The 17,727-nt window shown below is 52.7% G+C and overlaps 1 protein-coding gene across 2 annotated transcripts; it reads right to left on the bottom strand.

The window, feature by feature from the left end:
- Positions 1-8,938: 8,938 nt before the first annotated feature.
- On the bottom strand, positions 8,939-17,182 carry PIGC (phosphatidylinositol glycan anchor biosynthesis class C). 2 transcript variants are annotated; one of them, XR_006174685.2, is made up of 3 exons: positions 17,014-17,182; positions 11,126-12,391; positions 8,939-10,377 (listed from the first exon to the last, which is right to left on the bottom strand). XR_006174685.2 is itself a non-coding variant. In XM_005304327.5 (2 exons), the coding sequence occupies exon 2, from the start codon at positions 12,166-12,168 to the stop codon at positions 11,275-11,277; it is 894 nt and encodes a 297-aa protein (XP_005304384.1). In that variant the 5' UTR covers positions 12,169-12,391; positions 17,014-17,182; the 3' UTR covers positions 10,701-11,274. The 2 variants fall into 2 exon arrangements, 1 of the variants encoding a protein (XP_005304384.1); XM_005304327.5 differs by lacking the exon at positions 8,939-10,377 and having other exon boundaries at positions 10,701-12,391.
- Between the last annotated feature and the right edge of the window lie 545 nt (positions 17,183-17,727).

Below are 17,727 nucleotides of genomic sequence, written 5' to 3' on the forward strand. Positions count from 1 at the left end.
ACACGCTTGCGTGCTGCAAACACAGATCCAAGTCTGAACCACGTCCCCCACAAACTGCAGGCTTAACTGAAAACACCTTAAGAAGTGCTCCTGTCTCCAGCACTGAGATACCCAGCTCCCAAGGGGGTCCAAACTCCAAATAAATCCATTTTACCCTGTATAAATACCAGGTAAACTCATAAATTGTTCGCTCTCTATAACACTGATAGAGAGATATGCACAGCTATTTCCCCCCCGCCCATTAGTAAAAATGATTTTATTAAATAGAAAAAGTAGGATTTAAGTGATTCCAAGTAATAACAGACAGAACAAAGTAAATTACCAAACAAAATAAAATAAAACACCCAAGTCTAAGCCTAATACAGTAGGAAACTAAATGCAGGTAAATCTTACCCTCAGAGATGTTCCAATAAGCTTTGACAGACTAGCCTCCTTCTAGTCTGGGTCCAGAAATCACTCACACCCCTGTAGTTACTGTCCTTTGTTCCAGTTTCTTTAGGGCATCCTTTGGGGTGGCGAGGCTATCTCTTGAGCCAGCTGAAGACAAAATGGAGGGGCTTCCAGGGGCTTAAATAGACTCTCTCTTGTGGGTGGAAACCCCTCCTTCTCTCCTATGTAAAATCCACTCTACAGGTCGCATTACATCGGGGTATAACATCACTCGACCTTACAGCCAGTAAAAAGTGGGAGGGCACTCTTCCCTCCCGTGTTCCGGTGCCCTGGTACACAGTCCTCCCCTTCCCCCAGCCTGAAAACCCCAGTCTGCATGATTCCCGGGTTTGGATGCTCTGCACAGGAAAAGAATGAAGGGAACTTCCACCATTGTCCTTGATGTTGGGTGTGTGGATTACAGCCTGGGCCATGCTACAGTTGAAACCGTACCAGAAATGTACCTCCACAGAGCTTTATGGCATCTGTTTCTAATACAGTTCTAGCTTGTTTATGCTTGTCAGGGAAGTGTGCTAGAGCCCTGCTAACAACAAGCAAACCTGGGGACAGTTAGCATGGTTTTGACCACAGAAGGGATGGGACTACAAGCGTGAGGCATCCACCATTCGGTTCACTTCAGTGACTGCTAGAAATCAGGGGAATCTATGTCTGGCCTGCCTTACCTTTTCCCCATGGGCAGACTCCAGCCTTTGGTGCTGAATGGCAGGATTATATGATACCATTAGCCCAAAGCATGATGGGCCATCTCAGTGGAGTGAGGAGTTGACAGTTCCAGAACAGAGCTTTTGGAAATGTGCTTATAGAGAACTAGTGAGAACTACAACTGGAAAATATCATCCTGGTCACTAATTATGTAGATCTGGTAAGTGTGCCGCTCATTGTGAGCTTGGAATGTGTGTTTTTAAACCTTGGCCGTCCCTCTTTCATGAAATACTCACAGGTGAGATACTGCCTTCACCATGACATTACAACCTTGGCAGGAAACATGATCTCACCCAAAGCACCCGAGGTGTTGGGAATGCAGCAATCAGTTACTTGTTTCCTAGAAGACACACAGAACATGCTAACCCCCCATGCACTGACATAACCAGCAGGGCCAGATCCACAAAGGTATTTAGGTGCCTAAGTCCCATTGAAATCAATGGGAGTTTGGTGCCTAACTGCTTTTGGAGATTTGGGCCTTACTCTTGAATTTGTATTGTTTGCTGTTTTAAGAATCTCCACACTTGATAGACTAACAAAAGCACAGACTTACAATCCTGTAGCATAGGGATTCTCCATCCCTGTGATCTTTTATCATCCTACTCTTCAAATAAATCTTTTCCGGGAATAAAATATCATTGCCCCACTCCACCATGTTCCTATCTCATTTGAAAGCTGGCGTGCACTCCGACAGATTTGCTAAAAGCCATCTGAATCAGATCACAGCCCACAGATGCTTTTGTCTCCTCTCATAGAGATTCACAGCACATTCCTCCTGCCTGATGTTATCTGCTTAGCCAAAACGCGCATGGGTTGACCTAACCACAGATGAAAAATTAAGAGAAATGTTCTATTGTATTTTGTATGAATTGCTATAGACTGTGCTGCATCTTGTGCAGAATCCGGAATCCAGTGTTCCCTAACTGCAGGGTTTTATTATTGCTGGTGTGCAAGCCAGAAAGCCCCCAGAAAGACTTGCTGATCCCAGACTGCAGCTGCAGCGCTGGCAGCTCGGCAGGGTGGGGGAAGGGGAACAAACATCTTCTCATTTATCAACTGATCACATTTGATCCAATGTCCCTGAGGCAGTGGCACTCCACCAGGCCAGTTTTAGTCACACTTCAGGGCCTATCAGCACTTCACTCAGACTAGGGAGATTTTCAAATGTGATGTTAGGGCCTGATCCAACGCCTACTGAAATCAAAGGAAAGACTCCTCTTGAGGTCGTGCGTTTTGGATCAGGACCTTAGTTCAGTCGTATGTGCCTGCTGCTTATTCCTCACCTAAACTTATGGAGCATGGCCACACTGTCCTTAGAATAAATAGCAAAACTCCTGCTGGCAGCCAGTCCCCCAGTCCCCATGGCGCCCATTCGGTCAGATAATTCCTTCCCTTCTAACTGTGGTGTCACAAACAGTGGCGTAGGACCAGGTGAGGATCATAGAATCATAGAATGTCAGGGTTGGAAGGCACCTCAGGAGGTCATCTAGTCCAACCTCCTGCTCAAAGCAGGACCAATCCCCAACTAAATCATCCCAGCCAGGGCTTTGTCAAGCCTGACCTTAAAAACCTCTCAGGAAGGAGATTCCACCATCTCCCTAGGTAACCCATTCCAGTGCTTCACCACCCTCCTAGTGAAAAAGTTTTTCCTAATATCCAACCTAAACCTCCCCCACTGCAACTTGAGACCATTACTCCTTGTTTTGTCATCTGGTACCACTGAGAACAGTCTAGAGCCATCCTCTTTGGAACCCCCTTTCAGGTAGTTGAAAGGAGCTATCAAATCCCCCCTCATTCTTCTCTTCTGCAGACTAAATAACCCAAGTTCCCTCAGCCTCTCCTCATAAGTCATGTGCTCCAGCTCCCTAATCATTTTTGTTGCCCTCTGCTGGACTCTTTCCAATTTTTCCACATCCTTCTTGTAGTGTGGGACCCAAAACGGGATACAGTACTCCAGATGAGGCCTCACAAATGTCGAATAGAGGGGAATGATCATGTCCTTCGATCTGCTGGCAATGCCCCTACTTATACGGCCCAAAATGCCGTTAGCTTTCTTGGCAACAAGGGCACACTGTTGAGTCATATCGAGCTTCTCGTCGACTATAACCCCTTGGTCCTTTTCTGCAGAACTGCTGCCTAGCCATTCGGTCCCTAGTCTGTAGCAGTGCATGGGATTCTTCCGTCCTAAGTGCAGGGCTCTGCACTTGTCCTTGTTGAACCTCATCAGATTTTTTTGGCCCAATCCTCTACTTTGTTTAGGTCCCTCTGTATCCTATCCCTACCCTCCAGTTTATCTACCACTCCTCCCAGTTTAGTGTCATCTGCAAAATTGCTGATGGTGCAGTCCATGCCATCCTCCAGATCATTAATGAGGCCACAGCCTGCACATAAAAACCCTGTTTCCATTGCAGCAGTCCCTATTGCTACAGCGCAAGAGGTGAGAGACGCAGGGAATGGATGCTCAGTAGAACTGTCTGCTTGTTGGGTGCTTTAAGGGGTGTGCTGGAGGTGTTGGCTCCTCTGTCAAGGAAGGTAATGATATGAGCCACATCCAGAACACCGTTTGTCCATGGGGCTCAGCACACTAATGAACTGTGGCACACTGACACAGCCATGAGTTGACTGAACTGAGCCCCGATCCACCAGCACTTCAGCCTCCCTGATAGCAGTTAGCGTGGGCAGTACAGCTGGGGTAATGCAACTCACCTGCAGCCTGACACATGCCTTTGTGCTAGTGCCACTGAGGTGTATGTTGTGGAGCTACGGGGTTGGGCCTGGGAAACTTAGATGCTGGGTGCAATTCCACCTCTCTGGGCCCTAAAGCTGTCTGTGGCAGTGTCTCCTGACACTCAGGACCATTCCAAGATTCCTAGGACCCTGGCTTGACCTGATTTGGATATAGCTATTGGTGCCTTATGATGCAGTAATAAACCCCTCTCTTCTGTGTCTCATGCCTTTCTGAAGAGGTCACAAGCTATTTGAGTGAGATGAGAATGCGTGAGAGAGCTGGGAACGCCATCATGCTCTTCCCTGCAGTCTCTCTCGTGTGTCTAGCTGACCAATGGACAACAGAGGCGATGTCTTGTCGAAAACATCATAAAACATCCCGTCTCGCAACAATTTTCCAAATAGCATGTGAGAGAAGGGAAGCAATGTGTGTGTGTGGGGGGGGGGGAGGGTATCTAAGATGGTTTGTGGGTGATGTCAAGGTTTGACAGCCCAAGTCCTATTGATCACCCATGCAAGTGCTGAGTGACTCTTCATACCTCCCCGCACCATCATGGAATCGCTGCAGGTCATAGAAAAACTATTTGAAATTTTCTTTTTAAACATTATTTGGCTTATTTTTGGTGTGTCCCTTAAAACTACGTGCCTTAAAATGAGTCTAACAGCACAAGATGAGAAACCAGAAAAGTTTAAAATATGACTGTTAGTTTAAAACTACTGTATAATTTAAAAAGATTATAAAGTAGAATGGGTCAAAAAAATTCTGTAGAAACCATGGACAGAAAATTGGGTTTTTGACTAAACACATTTTTTTTAAAGAAGTATCTGCTTTCTGTGGGAAACTTGTATTTCTTTTTCATCAAAAACACCAAGTACTTTGGCCAAAAATCAAAATAGTTCCATTTGGTATGCTGCCACAGTGCCTCAAAGGAGATTTAGCTTATTTGCCCCATATCCCCATTCTCCTCCATGGCTCGGCCACCCACCACTAGTACCTGAGCACCTTCCATGTAAATTCCCTAGCAATAGTCAAGCCCACTGTGGACTTCCTGGAGTCTCTAGCAGTCCTTTTCATTGTACAAATGCTGCTTGGAATATTTTTTGGAGGGAGTGGGGCTGGTTGATTTGTTTCTGTTTCAGGTGTTGTTTTTAATTTGGGGTGGGGGGTTGATGGGGGTGTCAGTGTTGCCACTGAGCCTTTTTTAACCCTTTCTATAACTTCTTAGAGCCCAAAGCACTTTATAGCTCATATTCAGACAACCACCTCTGAGGCAGCTAAACGGTGCAAAACAACGTGTAGAGGAATTGCGGGGGGAAACGAGAGCTTTGGGCAAAGACCTTAGAGCCAAATCCAGCCAACGCTCTTGCAGATTGGCCCAACGGGTCCTCAATATGCAAGCAAAGCAAATTCAGAATGTCAGGTCTTCTCTGGAAGTTCCCTACAGTCACAAACTACAGGGAGCTCCCATTTATCTACCTTGCAGAATGAAGGGAAAAGGCTCAGACGGTATGTCTACACTGCAATGTAAGCCCAGGGTTCGAATTCAGGCTCAAGCCTAACCCCCGTCCACATGTAAATCATGCTAACCCAGGGATCAGACCCAAGGTCCCAGGACCTCACAGGAGTGGAGGATTTGAGCCAGAGTCAAGTCAGGACCCAGGGTTCAAGCCCTATTGCTCTGCTGTGTAGACACAGCCCCGTTGGATTTGTGCTCTGGGAGCCTGTCAAAAGTATCCCACAAACCCATGAGCTGACTTTCTTTGTCCTCTGGACAGTCAAGTTTTCCCACACTGCACCACATAACGCAGTATAGACGCACGAGCCCTGGGTTAACAAACCCAGAGTCTGCTAACTCGAGTTCTACTAGCCCTTGGCTTACGTTGCAGCATAGACAGACCCACAGACTTTAGGGCCAGATGGGACCATTGTGATCATCTAGTCCTGCAATTTTCAAACTGTGGGTTGGGACCCCAAAGTGGGTCACAACCCCATTTTAATGGTGTTAGATTTGCTGGGGACCAGGGCCGAAGTGAAGACTGAGCCCCACTGCCCGGGGTCGAAGCCCAAGGGCTTCAGCTCCAGGTGGCAGGGCTCAGGTTACAACCTTCCCCTCACCCCCAGGGGCTAAAGCCCTTGGGGTTCAGCTTTGCCCCCCTCCCCCCCCCCCCCCCCCGCCCAGGGCAGCGGGGCTTGGGCGAGCTCAGGGTTCGGTCCCCCCTCTTGGGGTCATGTAGTAATTTTTGTTGTCGGAAGGGGGTCGTGGCGCAATGAAGTCTGAGAACCCCTGATCTAGTCTGACCTCCTGCACATCACAGGGCACAGAACCTCACCCACCCACACCTCTAATAGGCCCCGTAACCTCTGGCTAAGCCACTGAAGTCCTCAAATCTTGATTGAAAGACTTCAAGTTACAGAGACTCCACCATTTAGTTCAAACCAGCAGGGCTCCACACTGCAGAGTCAACCCTGTTGGGCTTTGACGCTGTGGTTCCAGGGAGTCTGAGCGTTGCACATCCATGGCTTAGACAACTAAGCTAGGGTTACCATATCTATTAAATAAAAAAAGAGGACCCTCCACGGGCCCTGGCCCCGCCCATTTCCCCACCCCCAGCCCTAACTTCGCCCCTTCCCTGCCCTAACTCCGCCCCCTTCTCCCTCCCACTCCCAGCCACGGGGAAAAGGCTGCCCGAGCGCTACCGGCTTCACGGTTTGCCGGGCAGCCCCCAGACCCTGCACCCCCGGCCGGCACTTCCCCAGCGCAGCTGGAGCCCGGGAGGGGAAGCGCCCAGCCGGGGGCGCAGGGTCTGGAGGCTGCCCGGCAAACCGTGAAGCCAGTAGTGCTTGGGCTTCGGGCAGCCCCCTTGCCTCCAGACCCTGCGCCCCCAGCCGGGCACTTCCCCTCCTGGGCTCCGGCGGCGCAGGGTCCAGAGGCATGGGGGCTGCCTGAAGCCGGTAGCGCTCGGGCAGCCCGGCTCTGTTTAAGAGGAGGAGCCGCGGCTGGAGGCTCTGCTCCTCCCCTGACTCTTTGGCTCTGTTTAAGAGCCAGGCTGCCCGAGCGCTACTGGCTTCGGGCAGCCCCCATGCCTCCGGACCCTGCGCCCCCAGCCGGGCACTTCCCCTCCTGGGCTCCGGCGGCGCAGGGTCCAGAGGCATGGGGGCTGCCTGAAGCCGGTAGCGCTCGGGCAGCCCGGCTCTGTTTAAGAGGAGGAGCCGCGGCTGGAGGCTCTGCTCCTCCCCTGACTCTTTGGCTCTGTTTAAGAGCCAGGCTGCCCGAGCGCTACTGGCTTCGGGCAGCCCCCATGCCTCCGGACCCTGCGCCCCCGGCCGGACACTTCCCCTCCTGGGTTCCGGCGGCGCAGGGTCCGGAGGCATGGGGGCTGCCCAAAGCCTGTAGCGCTCGGCTCTTAAACAGAGCCGAAGAGTCTGGGAGGAGCAGAGCCGCCGCGACTGGGCTTCGGGCAGCCCCCTTGCCTCCGGACCCTGCGCCGCCGGAGCCCAGGAGAGGAAGTGCCTGGCCCGCGGCTGGGGTCCGGAGGCAAGGGGGCTGCCTGAAGCCCATAGCGCTCGGGCAGCTCGGCTCTTAAACAGAGCCGAAGAGTCAGGGGAGGAGCAGAGCCGCCATTTTCCCGGACATGTTCGGCTTTTTGGCAATTCCCCCCGGACGGGGGTTTGATTGCCGAAAAGCCGGACATGTCCGGGAAAAAGAGGATGTATGGTAACCCTAACTAAGCCATCCCCTCTGGCTGGGGATAATACTATGTAGCCACAGAGGTGTGGTTTCTTTCCTCCTCAGTTGTACTTTGCCGGGGATGTTAGCCCAAAAATGAGTTTTTTGCTCCTTAGGAATCGGTCTAGCTTAGTTCTTCCCCAGAAGCAGCTAGCTCTGCTCTTACAGCCAGGGCACTGAGGAATGATCACATGGATGCAATTAGCATTGAGGGACAGGAGTGCAGTCAATCAAAGCAGCCTGTGTCAGGGGTTGCTGCTTTATGTGGCCGGAACGGTTTGTGAGGAGCACCATCTGCTGGCTGCATGTTGGGTTACCTTTGCTCTTTGCATTCCTAGCTCTTCCTACAGTAACATGACGGAGGTGAGCTGTTTTCCTTCGCACAGTCCACTCCTCTCATAGCTCCTCTGTGCATTGGTCCTGCTGCTATTGTAGTAGCACGGGCTGTGCTCCTTTCTACAGCATTCTCCTTCTATGAGACAGCTTAGGAAGAATTGCATGCTATTCCTTCCTCGCCCTGTGATCATTGTGCGCATCTCCCTTCCTAATCCTCCTCGTCTTCATGCCTTCCCCCATGCTGCCCCCTACAGGTGGAATTCCCTCCCTTCCTCAGTAGGACAAAGGCTACACTGCAAACTAGGGTGTGAGTCCCCTGCTTGTGTAAGCAGTGTCCCCGTGCTGGTACCATGACTACACTGCTATTTATACTCACGCTAGCTCACTGAGAGTGTGAGTACGCAGACTTGAGCAAGGCAATCAGACCCTTAGCTCGTAGTGCAGACATAGCCTCGGGTTCCTCCTTAGCTCACTCCTTCCACCAGTTCTAGGCCAAACCAGTGGCTGTTCCCAACAGCCCAAGGAGCTGGGCTCTAAGTTAGCTAACTCCTCTGGGTCTGTGTGTGCATCTAGCAGCTGCCCTCCATGCCAGGGCAGGCTGCTGGTTGGTAGTGGTCCAAAACTAGCTGGCTTTTTGGTGAGGGGATGGATGGTTTCATGGGTAAGGCACTGGACTGAGATCAGGAGCGTTGGATTCAATTCTTCCCTCTGCGACCTGTGGGCAGGACACTTGTGCCTCCGTTCTGGAGGTGTAGAAAAGGACGTATTATCATCTCCTTCTGTCTGGCTAGTCTATTTACACTGAGCTCTTTAAGGCAGTGACTGTCTTACTATGTATGTACAATGGGCCCCCAGACTCTATTGCAATGGTTCCCAAACTTTAACAACCTGTGAACCCCTTTCACGAAAATGTCAAGTCTCGCGAACCCCCTCCTAAAAATGGATATTTCCAGGGATTTTCTCCTTTACCCGAGTACAAATTATAAAAGCAGTGATCTTGGAAATATAAAATTTGTTTTTATGACATGCTTATTACACACTATTTATTATTAATTATTATTTATCATTATAGTATTTTTATTACATTATGAAAACGGCAACACTCTTCCAAGACGTCACTTTCGTAGCTTGTATCACTTTGAATAAGCATGTTATAAGACAAGGCTCCTATGTTTCATCAAGGAGTATCAGATGTAAAACAAGCATGAAGGTATTTAAGAAGCCAATTTAAAGAGTTCCTCCTACACAAGCATTCAGGTCTTGAGCAGTCCAGGCAAACAATGCACGTTACAACAAAACTTAAACTTGTTCTTCATAATAATTTTAAAAACAACACTAGCTACCTATTTAATTTTAAAAACAGCAAAAAATATCCACCTCCCTTTCCATTTCTTATAAGGAGTCTTGAAGTTTCAATCTCCTCAGTGTAATAGATATGCTTGCTTTGATCTGCTTAGCTCTTGGAAGTCCAGGGGCTCTGGGCTGCTGGCCCCATGGTGCCTGGGGTTCCTAGGGACAGCTCTGTCTGCCATTAGGGAATTTTTTCACGAGAACCCCCTGTAACATTTTGCGAACCCCAGTTTGGGAACCAATGCTCTATTGTAATAATCATTTCCATGGTGCTGTCTGGGTACAGGAGGTGACCTTGCATGCTAAGGCTGGGGTTTATTGTACAGCTGAGCCATTCCACCAATCCTCTCTTGCTGTTCGACTCCTCTCAGTCTGTTCTTCATGCCCTCCCCTCCCCGCCACGCTGTCCTAGCACTGAAGTAACCAGCAGGACTCGGAGCACTAGCGGGAACAGCTGTTCCAGAGGGCGAGTGCTGAGCACCAACCTGTCCAGTGCAGGGAGCACTGCCATGGATCGCTGATCAGCTCACACATCAGAGCAAGAGTGCATGGATGAGCAGCATGAAACAAACCCATCTGTGGTGTCGGGGGAGTTACACCCATGACCATGATTTAAACTAAGCCTCTCCCTGAATGAACGTGTAAAACCCAGAATCCAGCCCTCGGATCTGACACCGAGAGCGAGCGATCCCTGCTGAAGCGTGTTGGGAACAAACAGTCCTGCAGAGCACAGGTAGCACAGAGGTGTGAACGGAGAGGCCTCTCAGAGCTGTCTTGCTCTCGTGGGAAGGAGACAGCACTAGCCACAGCTGAGTCAGTCGGTAATGGACTGGACTCAAAGGGGAGCAGCACGATAAGGCCAGACAATTCAGGCACGTCCATCATCTCGTGTTCCAGCCAAGCAGACCAAGCTGGCTCGCCAAAGTGTTGCTGGAAGCCTTTGGCAAACAATCCCCTTCCTCTGCTTGTGCCTGTCTGTTAGCGGAAATACCCAGTGCTACAACAGCCTGAGAAGGGAAGATGCCAACGCAATAAGAACCTGGGGATGTTTCCAGACACACATCGGACCCGACAGCTTTGCAACCTGCAGGGAGATAAAGCCAGGGTGCTCTGCTTGAGTTTCTCACTGGTTCTGTAACAGTGACACATAGAAATCCCATGCAACACTGGAATGGTAGCAAACACAGGGCCTTCCATTGCAGAGTCAGGTATCCTGCATTCCCACTCCTGATCTGCCCCCCTGCCCCACACTCCTGCTTCTGCGGTGACACCTCTGAACTAAGAAATGAAAGCTCTGCCCTTTAACAAAATACAGCCCCTGGATCTGATCTGCCTGCCCCATCAGCTTCCCCCCCATGTGCTGCTCCCGCTGGGCTGTTTCACAGAAGAATGACAAAGGCAGAGAGGTTTGAGGGATTGGATGCTTTTAATAGCCAGAAAGTCCAGCTTGCCAAAGAGATTTCGAAAGCTGCTTTCCAAATACCCAGCAATTCCAGTGGGCCTCGCCTACACCAGCAAACTTTGGCTAAAACATTCCCCACTATTGTTACCATTAATTCAGTTCCCCAAGCAGCAGAGCCAACAGCAGCGCTAGTGGGGAGAAGACGCTCGTGCCCTATAGCTGGTATTAAGTGCCACATACGTCATGGAGACCTGCTCTGAGCAGGTAACGTGGTGGATAAAATGCTGGCATCTGCCTGCAGAGTCCTCTGTCTACTTGTGCTCTGCCATGCTTCCGCGGTGGGAGTTCAGCTAGTATTAATGAGTGAGAGCAATACACATATACATTGTTGGGGGGAAGTTCCTAGTATGTACCAAGCTGTTTGTCTCACTCTGGGAGAAGAGGCTCTGTTCTAACACTGCAACCTCCCCCACACTTCTCTGTGATTCTGGCACTCAGGAGGTCGTCTCTAAGGCAGAAGGCTTTTGTTCCGGTAGCACTGTAGGGGTCCTGCCGGCCTGCTGTGTGTCCTGGACGAGTCTACATGAGGAACCTGGAGAGGTCGTCCTTGATTTCAGCTTCATCCCAAGGCCCATGGATGTTGTCTTTGAGCAGCTGCAGCCGGATGAGGCAGTAAGGACACAGGCATGAAATGGAGACCAGCAGAAGGGCAAAGAGAAGGGCAGCGACGCCCGAGATGGTCAGCAGCCCAGTCAGCGCAGACAAGGCGAAGAGCAGGGTCACCCCCACATAGCAGCGGGGTGTCCGCGCTTTGAGCTTCTTCTGCAGCATGGGCCACAGGGCAAACATCTGGATGGCGAAGGTGACCATGGCGAAGGTGTGCAGGGAGCGGGGCAGCCGGGAGGCCAGGCACACAGAGGCGAAGATGGCCATGTTGAGGGACAGCGTGCTGGAGACGATGGCAGCATTGGCCCCATAGTCAAAGAAGATCAGGTGCCCCAGGAGCATGAGGACCGACATGGCGTAGATGGTGTCCGTGCTGATCGACTCCGTCAGGGTCTTCAGCACTGGGGAGAAGCCATAGGTGAAAGCTATGAACACCAGGGTGCTTTTCAGATCTGCCCACCGGGTCCGACCGCTCTGCTTCCTCCCCACCCCCAAGTCTATGACATCAAACAGGACATAGCCAATCAGGGAAGAGGCCAGGCCAGACCCAAACAGCCACTGTGGGGTCAGCAGCCCATCGTCCATGTACCACCAGATGACGACAAAGACGCAGACGCTGCACAGCTGTTGGATCACCACCCCGGACTCAAACACCACTGCCCAATACTGGTACTTGCGGGCGTAGATGTTCTTCCGCAGCTCCTCCAGGAACCGGTGGTCCACATAGTTATCTGGGAAGGGCTGCCTCTCATACAGCACCTTCTGCCAGCACTTCCCAGGGCTCGCTTCCACCTGGGCACAGACCATTCTCCCAGCACAGCCCTGCTGCGTCAGCAGCCTCTTGGAGATTCCCTCACACAGACCTGGGAGAGCCACACGCAGAGGAGGGCTCGTTCTCCAGGAGTGCACAAGTAGAAGGTTTCTGTAGTCCCCTCCTCCGAGAAGGGCTCATCACAAAGCGCTCAGAGCTCTGTGCATCAGGCTGGGACTGAGAGTCACCTCCTCATTCTGTGCAGAGCCCTGCCAGCTCCTAGAAAACAAACACACAACGGATCACTCAATTGCTGGGCAATGCAGACCAGAGATTCAATGACTGAACTCTGATCCCCAGGCAAGGCCCAGGAGCTCTTTGAGAAAAGCAGGAGACCTTGCACAGAATAAGCTATTGCACTGCTGTTAGGGCAGCAACATTCAGTTCCCTCGGACTCTCTCACACACTGCTAGCCAGAAGGCTTCTGTCATATGAGCATCTTCGGGTGCTTTTTCTGGTAACTACAGATTAGAACAGAGACCTAAGAGTCGGCATTCCTGGGTTCTGTTCCCAGCTCCATCCCGAGTCCATGCAACCTTGAGCAAGTCCCTTAATCTCTCTGAGCAGAACCAAATACCAAGCTAGCTACTGGGCAGTGACTGCAGAGAGAATTGCATTGAGAGCTCTGGGTCCTAGCACCGGCTGAGCCCCTTGCCTGCACCATGCATGCTGCAGGACAGATGGTGGGGAAGGAAGTTAGCTAGAGGCAAAGGAGCCAAGCAGCCCCTGCATGGGGTTAGGCTGGGTCTGTTCTGCCCCTCCACAGAGCAGATGGGAATCCTTTACTAAAAGGGGTAAAATTCAAGCCCTGATCTATGTTCCCTCTAAGCTGTGCGGTCGCGCAGCAGGCTATCAAGGGCCATGCAGGCGGGGAGAGGTGCCCCGCCCCCAGCCCCGAGCTGCTGTGGCAAGAGAGGACTCGGGGGGAGTCCTCTCTCCCCACTGCAGCTCAAGGCAGCCTGCACCCCAGAGCCCTCATCCCCAGTCAGAGCCCTCATCCCCCCGCACCCCAACCCTCTGCCCCAGCCCTGAGCCCCCTCCCACACTCCAAATTCCTCACCCCTACCCCCACCACACATCACCTCCATATTGGTGCACATAACCAAATTCATTCCACACATGGATGTAAAAAATTAGAGGGAACATTGGCCCTGATGTCTTATTCCTGTATCTTTTTTGTTCCAATGTCCTAAGTCCAAGTGAACTCTGAACAGCAACTCTCTTACACGCACTGGATCTGCCAGCAGATCGAGGGACGTGATCGTTCCCCTTTATTCGACACTGGTGAGGCCTCATCTGGAATACTGTGTCCAGTTTTGGGCCCCACACTACAAGAAGGATGTGGAAAAATTGGAAAGAGTCCAGTGGAGGGCAACAAAAATGATTAGGGGTCTGGAGCACATGACTTATGAGGAGAGGCTGAGGGAACTGGGATTGTTTAGTCTCCAGAAGAGAAGAATGAGGGGGGATTTGATAGCAGCCTTCAACTACCTGAAGGGGGGTTCCAAAGAGGATGGAGCTCGGCTGTTCTCAGTGGTGGCAGACGACAGAACAAGGAGCAATGGTCTCAAGTTGCAGTGGGGGAGGTCCAGGTTGGATATCAGGAAAAACTATTTCACTAGGAGGGTGGTGAAACACTGGAATGCGTTACCTAGGGAGGTGGTGGAGTCTCCTTCCTTGGAGGTTTTTAAGGCCCGGCTTGACAAAGCCCTGGCTGGGATGATTTAGCTGGGAATTGGTCCTGCTTTGAGCAGGGGGTTGGACTAGATGACCTCTTGAGGTCCCTTCCAACTCTGATATTCTATGATTCTATGATTCTAAGAGCTGACTTCACTGACGGCAGTGGGAGTTTTAACATTAACTTCAAGGGAGTCAGGATTTCACCCATCACATTTCTTGTCCTTCAGAGGAAACAAATGGTTTAGGTTCTCATGCCCTAGCACAGCGCTGCAATGTTGGGCATTCCCCAGGCTGCAGGAATGGCTTTATATATAAATGAGGAAATCCCTGGTTGCAGTGGATTTTTTTTTTTAATGAAAAACTTTTCTAGGTCTAATTTCACCTGATTCTTTCAATTTTGAAAAGAGAGTGAAAATATCTTTACACTACAGGCAAAGAGGAATTTTTCTTGACTGTAAATACTACGGAACTCATGAACGAGGCCGAAATAGAAATCCACTTGCGTTCGTGTTTGGAAAGGGCTGGTGGATGGAACACACCAAGGACTCACAGTTACCTCGTAGGAGTGTAGGAGGCCCTGGGTGCAGGAACCATTATATCTCTGAAGTCTGCCCGCTAAGGCCCCAGGTTTGCAATGAGCGCTGGGTGGATGGATCTTTGTGCCAGCACAGTGCCCCATGGAGACCAGCAGGATCGAGAACAGCTCAGTTCTCAGAAGTTGAGCCCATTCCCAGCTCAAGGAAAGCCTGAGTAAACGTGCCTGGTTTTGCAACATGCCCCAAAGATTACCAACTCGGTGCTTGGGCAGAGCAAATGGCATGGGTGAAAACTCTAGGAGGGGAAGAGACAACAGGAGCTAAACCCTGGAGAGCTGTACAGATCAGACACATGGGGAGCAGAGGACTGTACACATCAGGGGTGTGTGTGCTCACGGCTGTACAGATCAAGAGGTGTGGGGGATGTGGCTGTACAGATCAGAAGTGTATGCAGGGCTGTACAAATCAGGGGTATGTGACTGTGAAGATCGGGGGTGTACACAGAGCTGTACAGATCGGGGTATGTGTGTGTGGCTGTACAGATCAAAGTATGTGGGGGGTCTGCTGGGCTGTTCAGGTCAGGGAGTGTGTAGGGGCTGAACAGAGGGGAGGGAGATGGGAGCCTGTACAGATTGGGGAGATGTAGCGGGGCTGTACAGGTCAGGAAGGTGTAGGGTGGGCTGTACAGATTGGGGTTGTGGGTGGAGGGCAGTACAGGTCAGGGTGTAAGCAGGGCTGTACAGATTGGGAGTGTAGGCAGGGCTGTACAGATCAGGGTGTGTGTAGGTCAAGCTGTACAGATCAGGGGGCTGTACAGGTTGAGGTGTATAGGCAGGGCAGTACAGGCCGACCGGGGTGGGGGAAAGTGTGGGCCTGTACAAGCTGGGGTGTAGGCAGGGCTGTATAGGTTGGGGTGTGTGAAGCAGGGGACTGAACAGATCAAGGGGGTGGGAAACAGGCAGTTGTATAGATGGGGTGTAGGGGAGGTGTAGGCTGGGTTGTACAGGTTAGGATGTGTGTTGTGTGGGGAGCTATACAGGTAGAGGGGTGTGGGGCGGGGGGGCTGTACAGATTACCGTGGGGGACAGGCGGTTGTATACAGGGGGTGTGGGGGTGGAGGGCAGTTGTATAGATGAGGTGTAGGCGGGGCTGTACATATCAGGAGGTGTAGGCAGAGAGGCTGTACAGGGCAGGGGGTTGTAGGCGGGGGGCTGTGCAGGTTGGGGGGGTGTAGGTGGGGCGGGGCTGTACAGCACAGCGTGTTGTGAGGTGGTGGGCTGTACAGATCGGAGTATAGGTGGGGCTGTAGAGGTCAGAGTGTTGTGGGGTGGGGAGCTGTATAGATTAGGGTTACCATACATCTGGATTTTCCCGGACATGTCCGGCTTTTTGGTCCTCAAATCCCCGTCGGGGAGGAATTTCCAAAAAGCCGAACATGTCCGGGAAAATAGGGAGGCATGGTAATGCCTGAGTGCAAATGGCTGCAGCAAAACTTACAACTCCCGTGATCTGCCAATCTGCCGGGGCACAGAGGCGGCGGGCGGCATCCGAGCATGCAGCCGCCTCCTCCCTGGGCTCCAACTTTCCCGGCTCCCGCCGCTCTCCACCGCATGCCAGGGCCAAAGCAACTTCCCCAGCGCAGCAGCAGCCGGAGCCCGGGGGGGAGGCGGCTGCGCGCTCGGATGCCGTCCGCCGCCTCTGTGCCCCCGCAGATCGGGGGAGTTGTTAGTTTTGCTGCAGCCACTTGCACTTGGGGTCCCCCGAGCGTCTTTTGCCCGAGCGCTGTGTGGCAAACCGTGAAGCCGGTAGCGCTCGGGCAAAAGATGCCTCCTCCCCGGACTCCAACTTTCCCGGCTCTTGCCGCTCTCCACCACGGTGGGGGCTGAAGCAACTTCCCCAGCGCAGCAGCAGCCGGAGCCCAGGGGGGTGGGAGGGAGGAGGGGGAATGCAGCGTGCTCAGGGGAGGGGGCGGAGTTGGGGCGGGGACTTTGGGGAAGGGGTTGGAATGGGGGCAGGGAAGGGGCGGAGTTGTGGCAGGGCTGGGGCCCCATGGAGTGTCCTCTTTTTGCAGTGTTGACATACGGTAACCCTCGAGATCAGGGAGGGGTGCAGGCTGGGCTATACACAGGTTGGAGCGCAGGGTCGGGGGGTGTAGGTGGAGCCGGGGGCTGTACAGCGCAGGGTGTTGTGAGGTGATGGGCTGTACAGATCAGGGTGTAGGCGGGGCTGTAGAGGTCAGAGTGTTGTGGGGTGGGGGCTGTATAGATCGGGGAGGGGTGCAGGCTGGGCTGTAAAGGTTAGAGTGTGGGGGGCTGCACAGGTCAGACACGCGGGGCGGAGACGCAGCGCGCCCCCAGCGGAGCTCGGGCAGCAGGCGGGACTGGGACCCGACACTGCCGCTTCCCTTCCTCCAGGTGCCGGACGCGGCGAACCCCGCCTTCTGCTGCCGCACCCACCCCCGGCTCCCCCGAGCGAGCGCGGGCCCCGCAGGGGGCCGTGCTAGGCTCCCCGCTCCTGCTGCCCCGAGCCGCGGGCTCTGCTGTCAGCAGCTTCCCGGGGCGAGGGGCCCCCGCTCTGCGCCCCCCGGGCACGGGGCAGGGAAGGGAAGGAACCGGGGTGCGGTACCTGGGCCTGGGCCGCTGAGGAGCCGCTTCCTGTCTGCGCGGGGCGCGAGTCTCTCCCCGCCATGTAGGCAGGGCCTGAGCCTGTCTCCGCGCGGACTGCCCCCTGCTGGCCTGTGCGCTGCCGGCTCTGCAGCGAGACACAGCAGCCTGTGTGGGGCTGGGAAAGGGGCGGGCAAGGGGCGGGGCGGAGCGGGAGCGCGCTGCTGCCAGAGAGGCTAGAGCGTGGGGCTGGACCAGGGCTGGAGATAGGGGGCCTGATAGAGTGTGAAAAATCAGGACACTTTTGGGGGGGGGGGTTGGTTAATAATTGTGTATATAAAACAAAGCCCCATGAGGGCAGGGGACTGGACTCGATGACCTCTGGAGGCCCCTTCCAGTCCTAGAGTCTATGAATCTATGAATATCTGGTCTGGTCACCCTCACAGGAGATGGAATAAATCCGAAATATCCAGTCACCCCAAGCAGCCTGCTCCGATGCCAGCTGCACCGGGAGCAGAGCTGGTGGAAACGCTTCCGATGGAGTGTTTTCTTCCGTCTGGAAATGCCACTTTGTCAGAATCAAACCGTCCCAAGGGACCGTGTTGATTTCCGTGACATTTTTTTTTGGACAAAAATCACAATGCAGCGTTTGGTCAGAACAGACCGGTTTGATTTATAGTAGAAATTATAAAATAATTTAAAAAATCATATAAACCTGAAATAGTCCGAAGTTGCA

The sequence above is a fragment of the Chrysemys picta genome, chromosome 8 (genome assembly GCF_011386835.1).
Source record: "Chrysemys picta bellii isolate R12L10 chromosome 8, ASM1138683v2, whole genome shotgun sequence".
NCBI classification, from domain to species: Eukaryota; Metazoa; Chordata; order Testudines; family Emydidae; genus Chrysemys; species Chrysemys picta.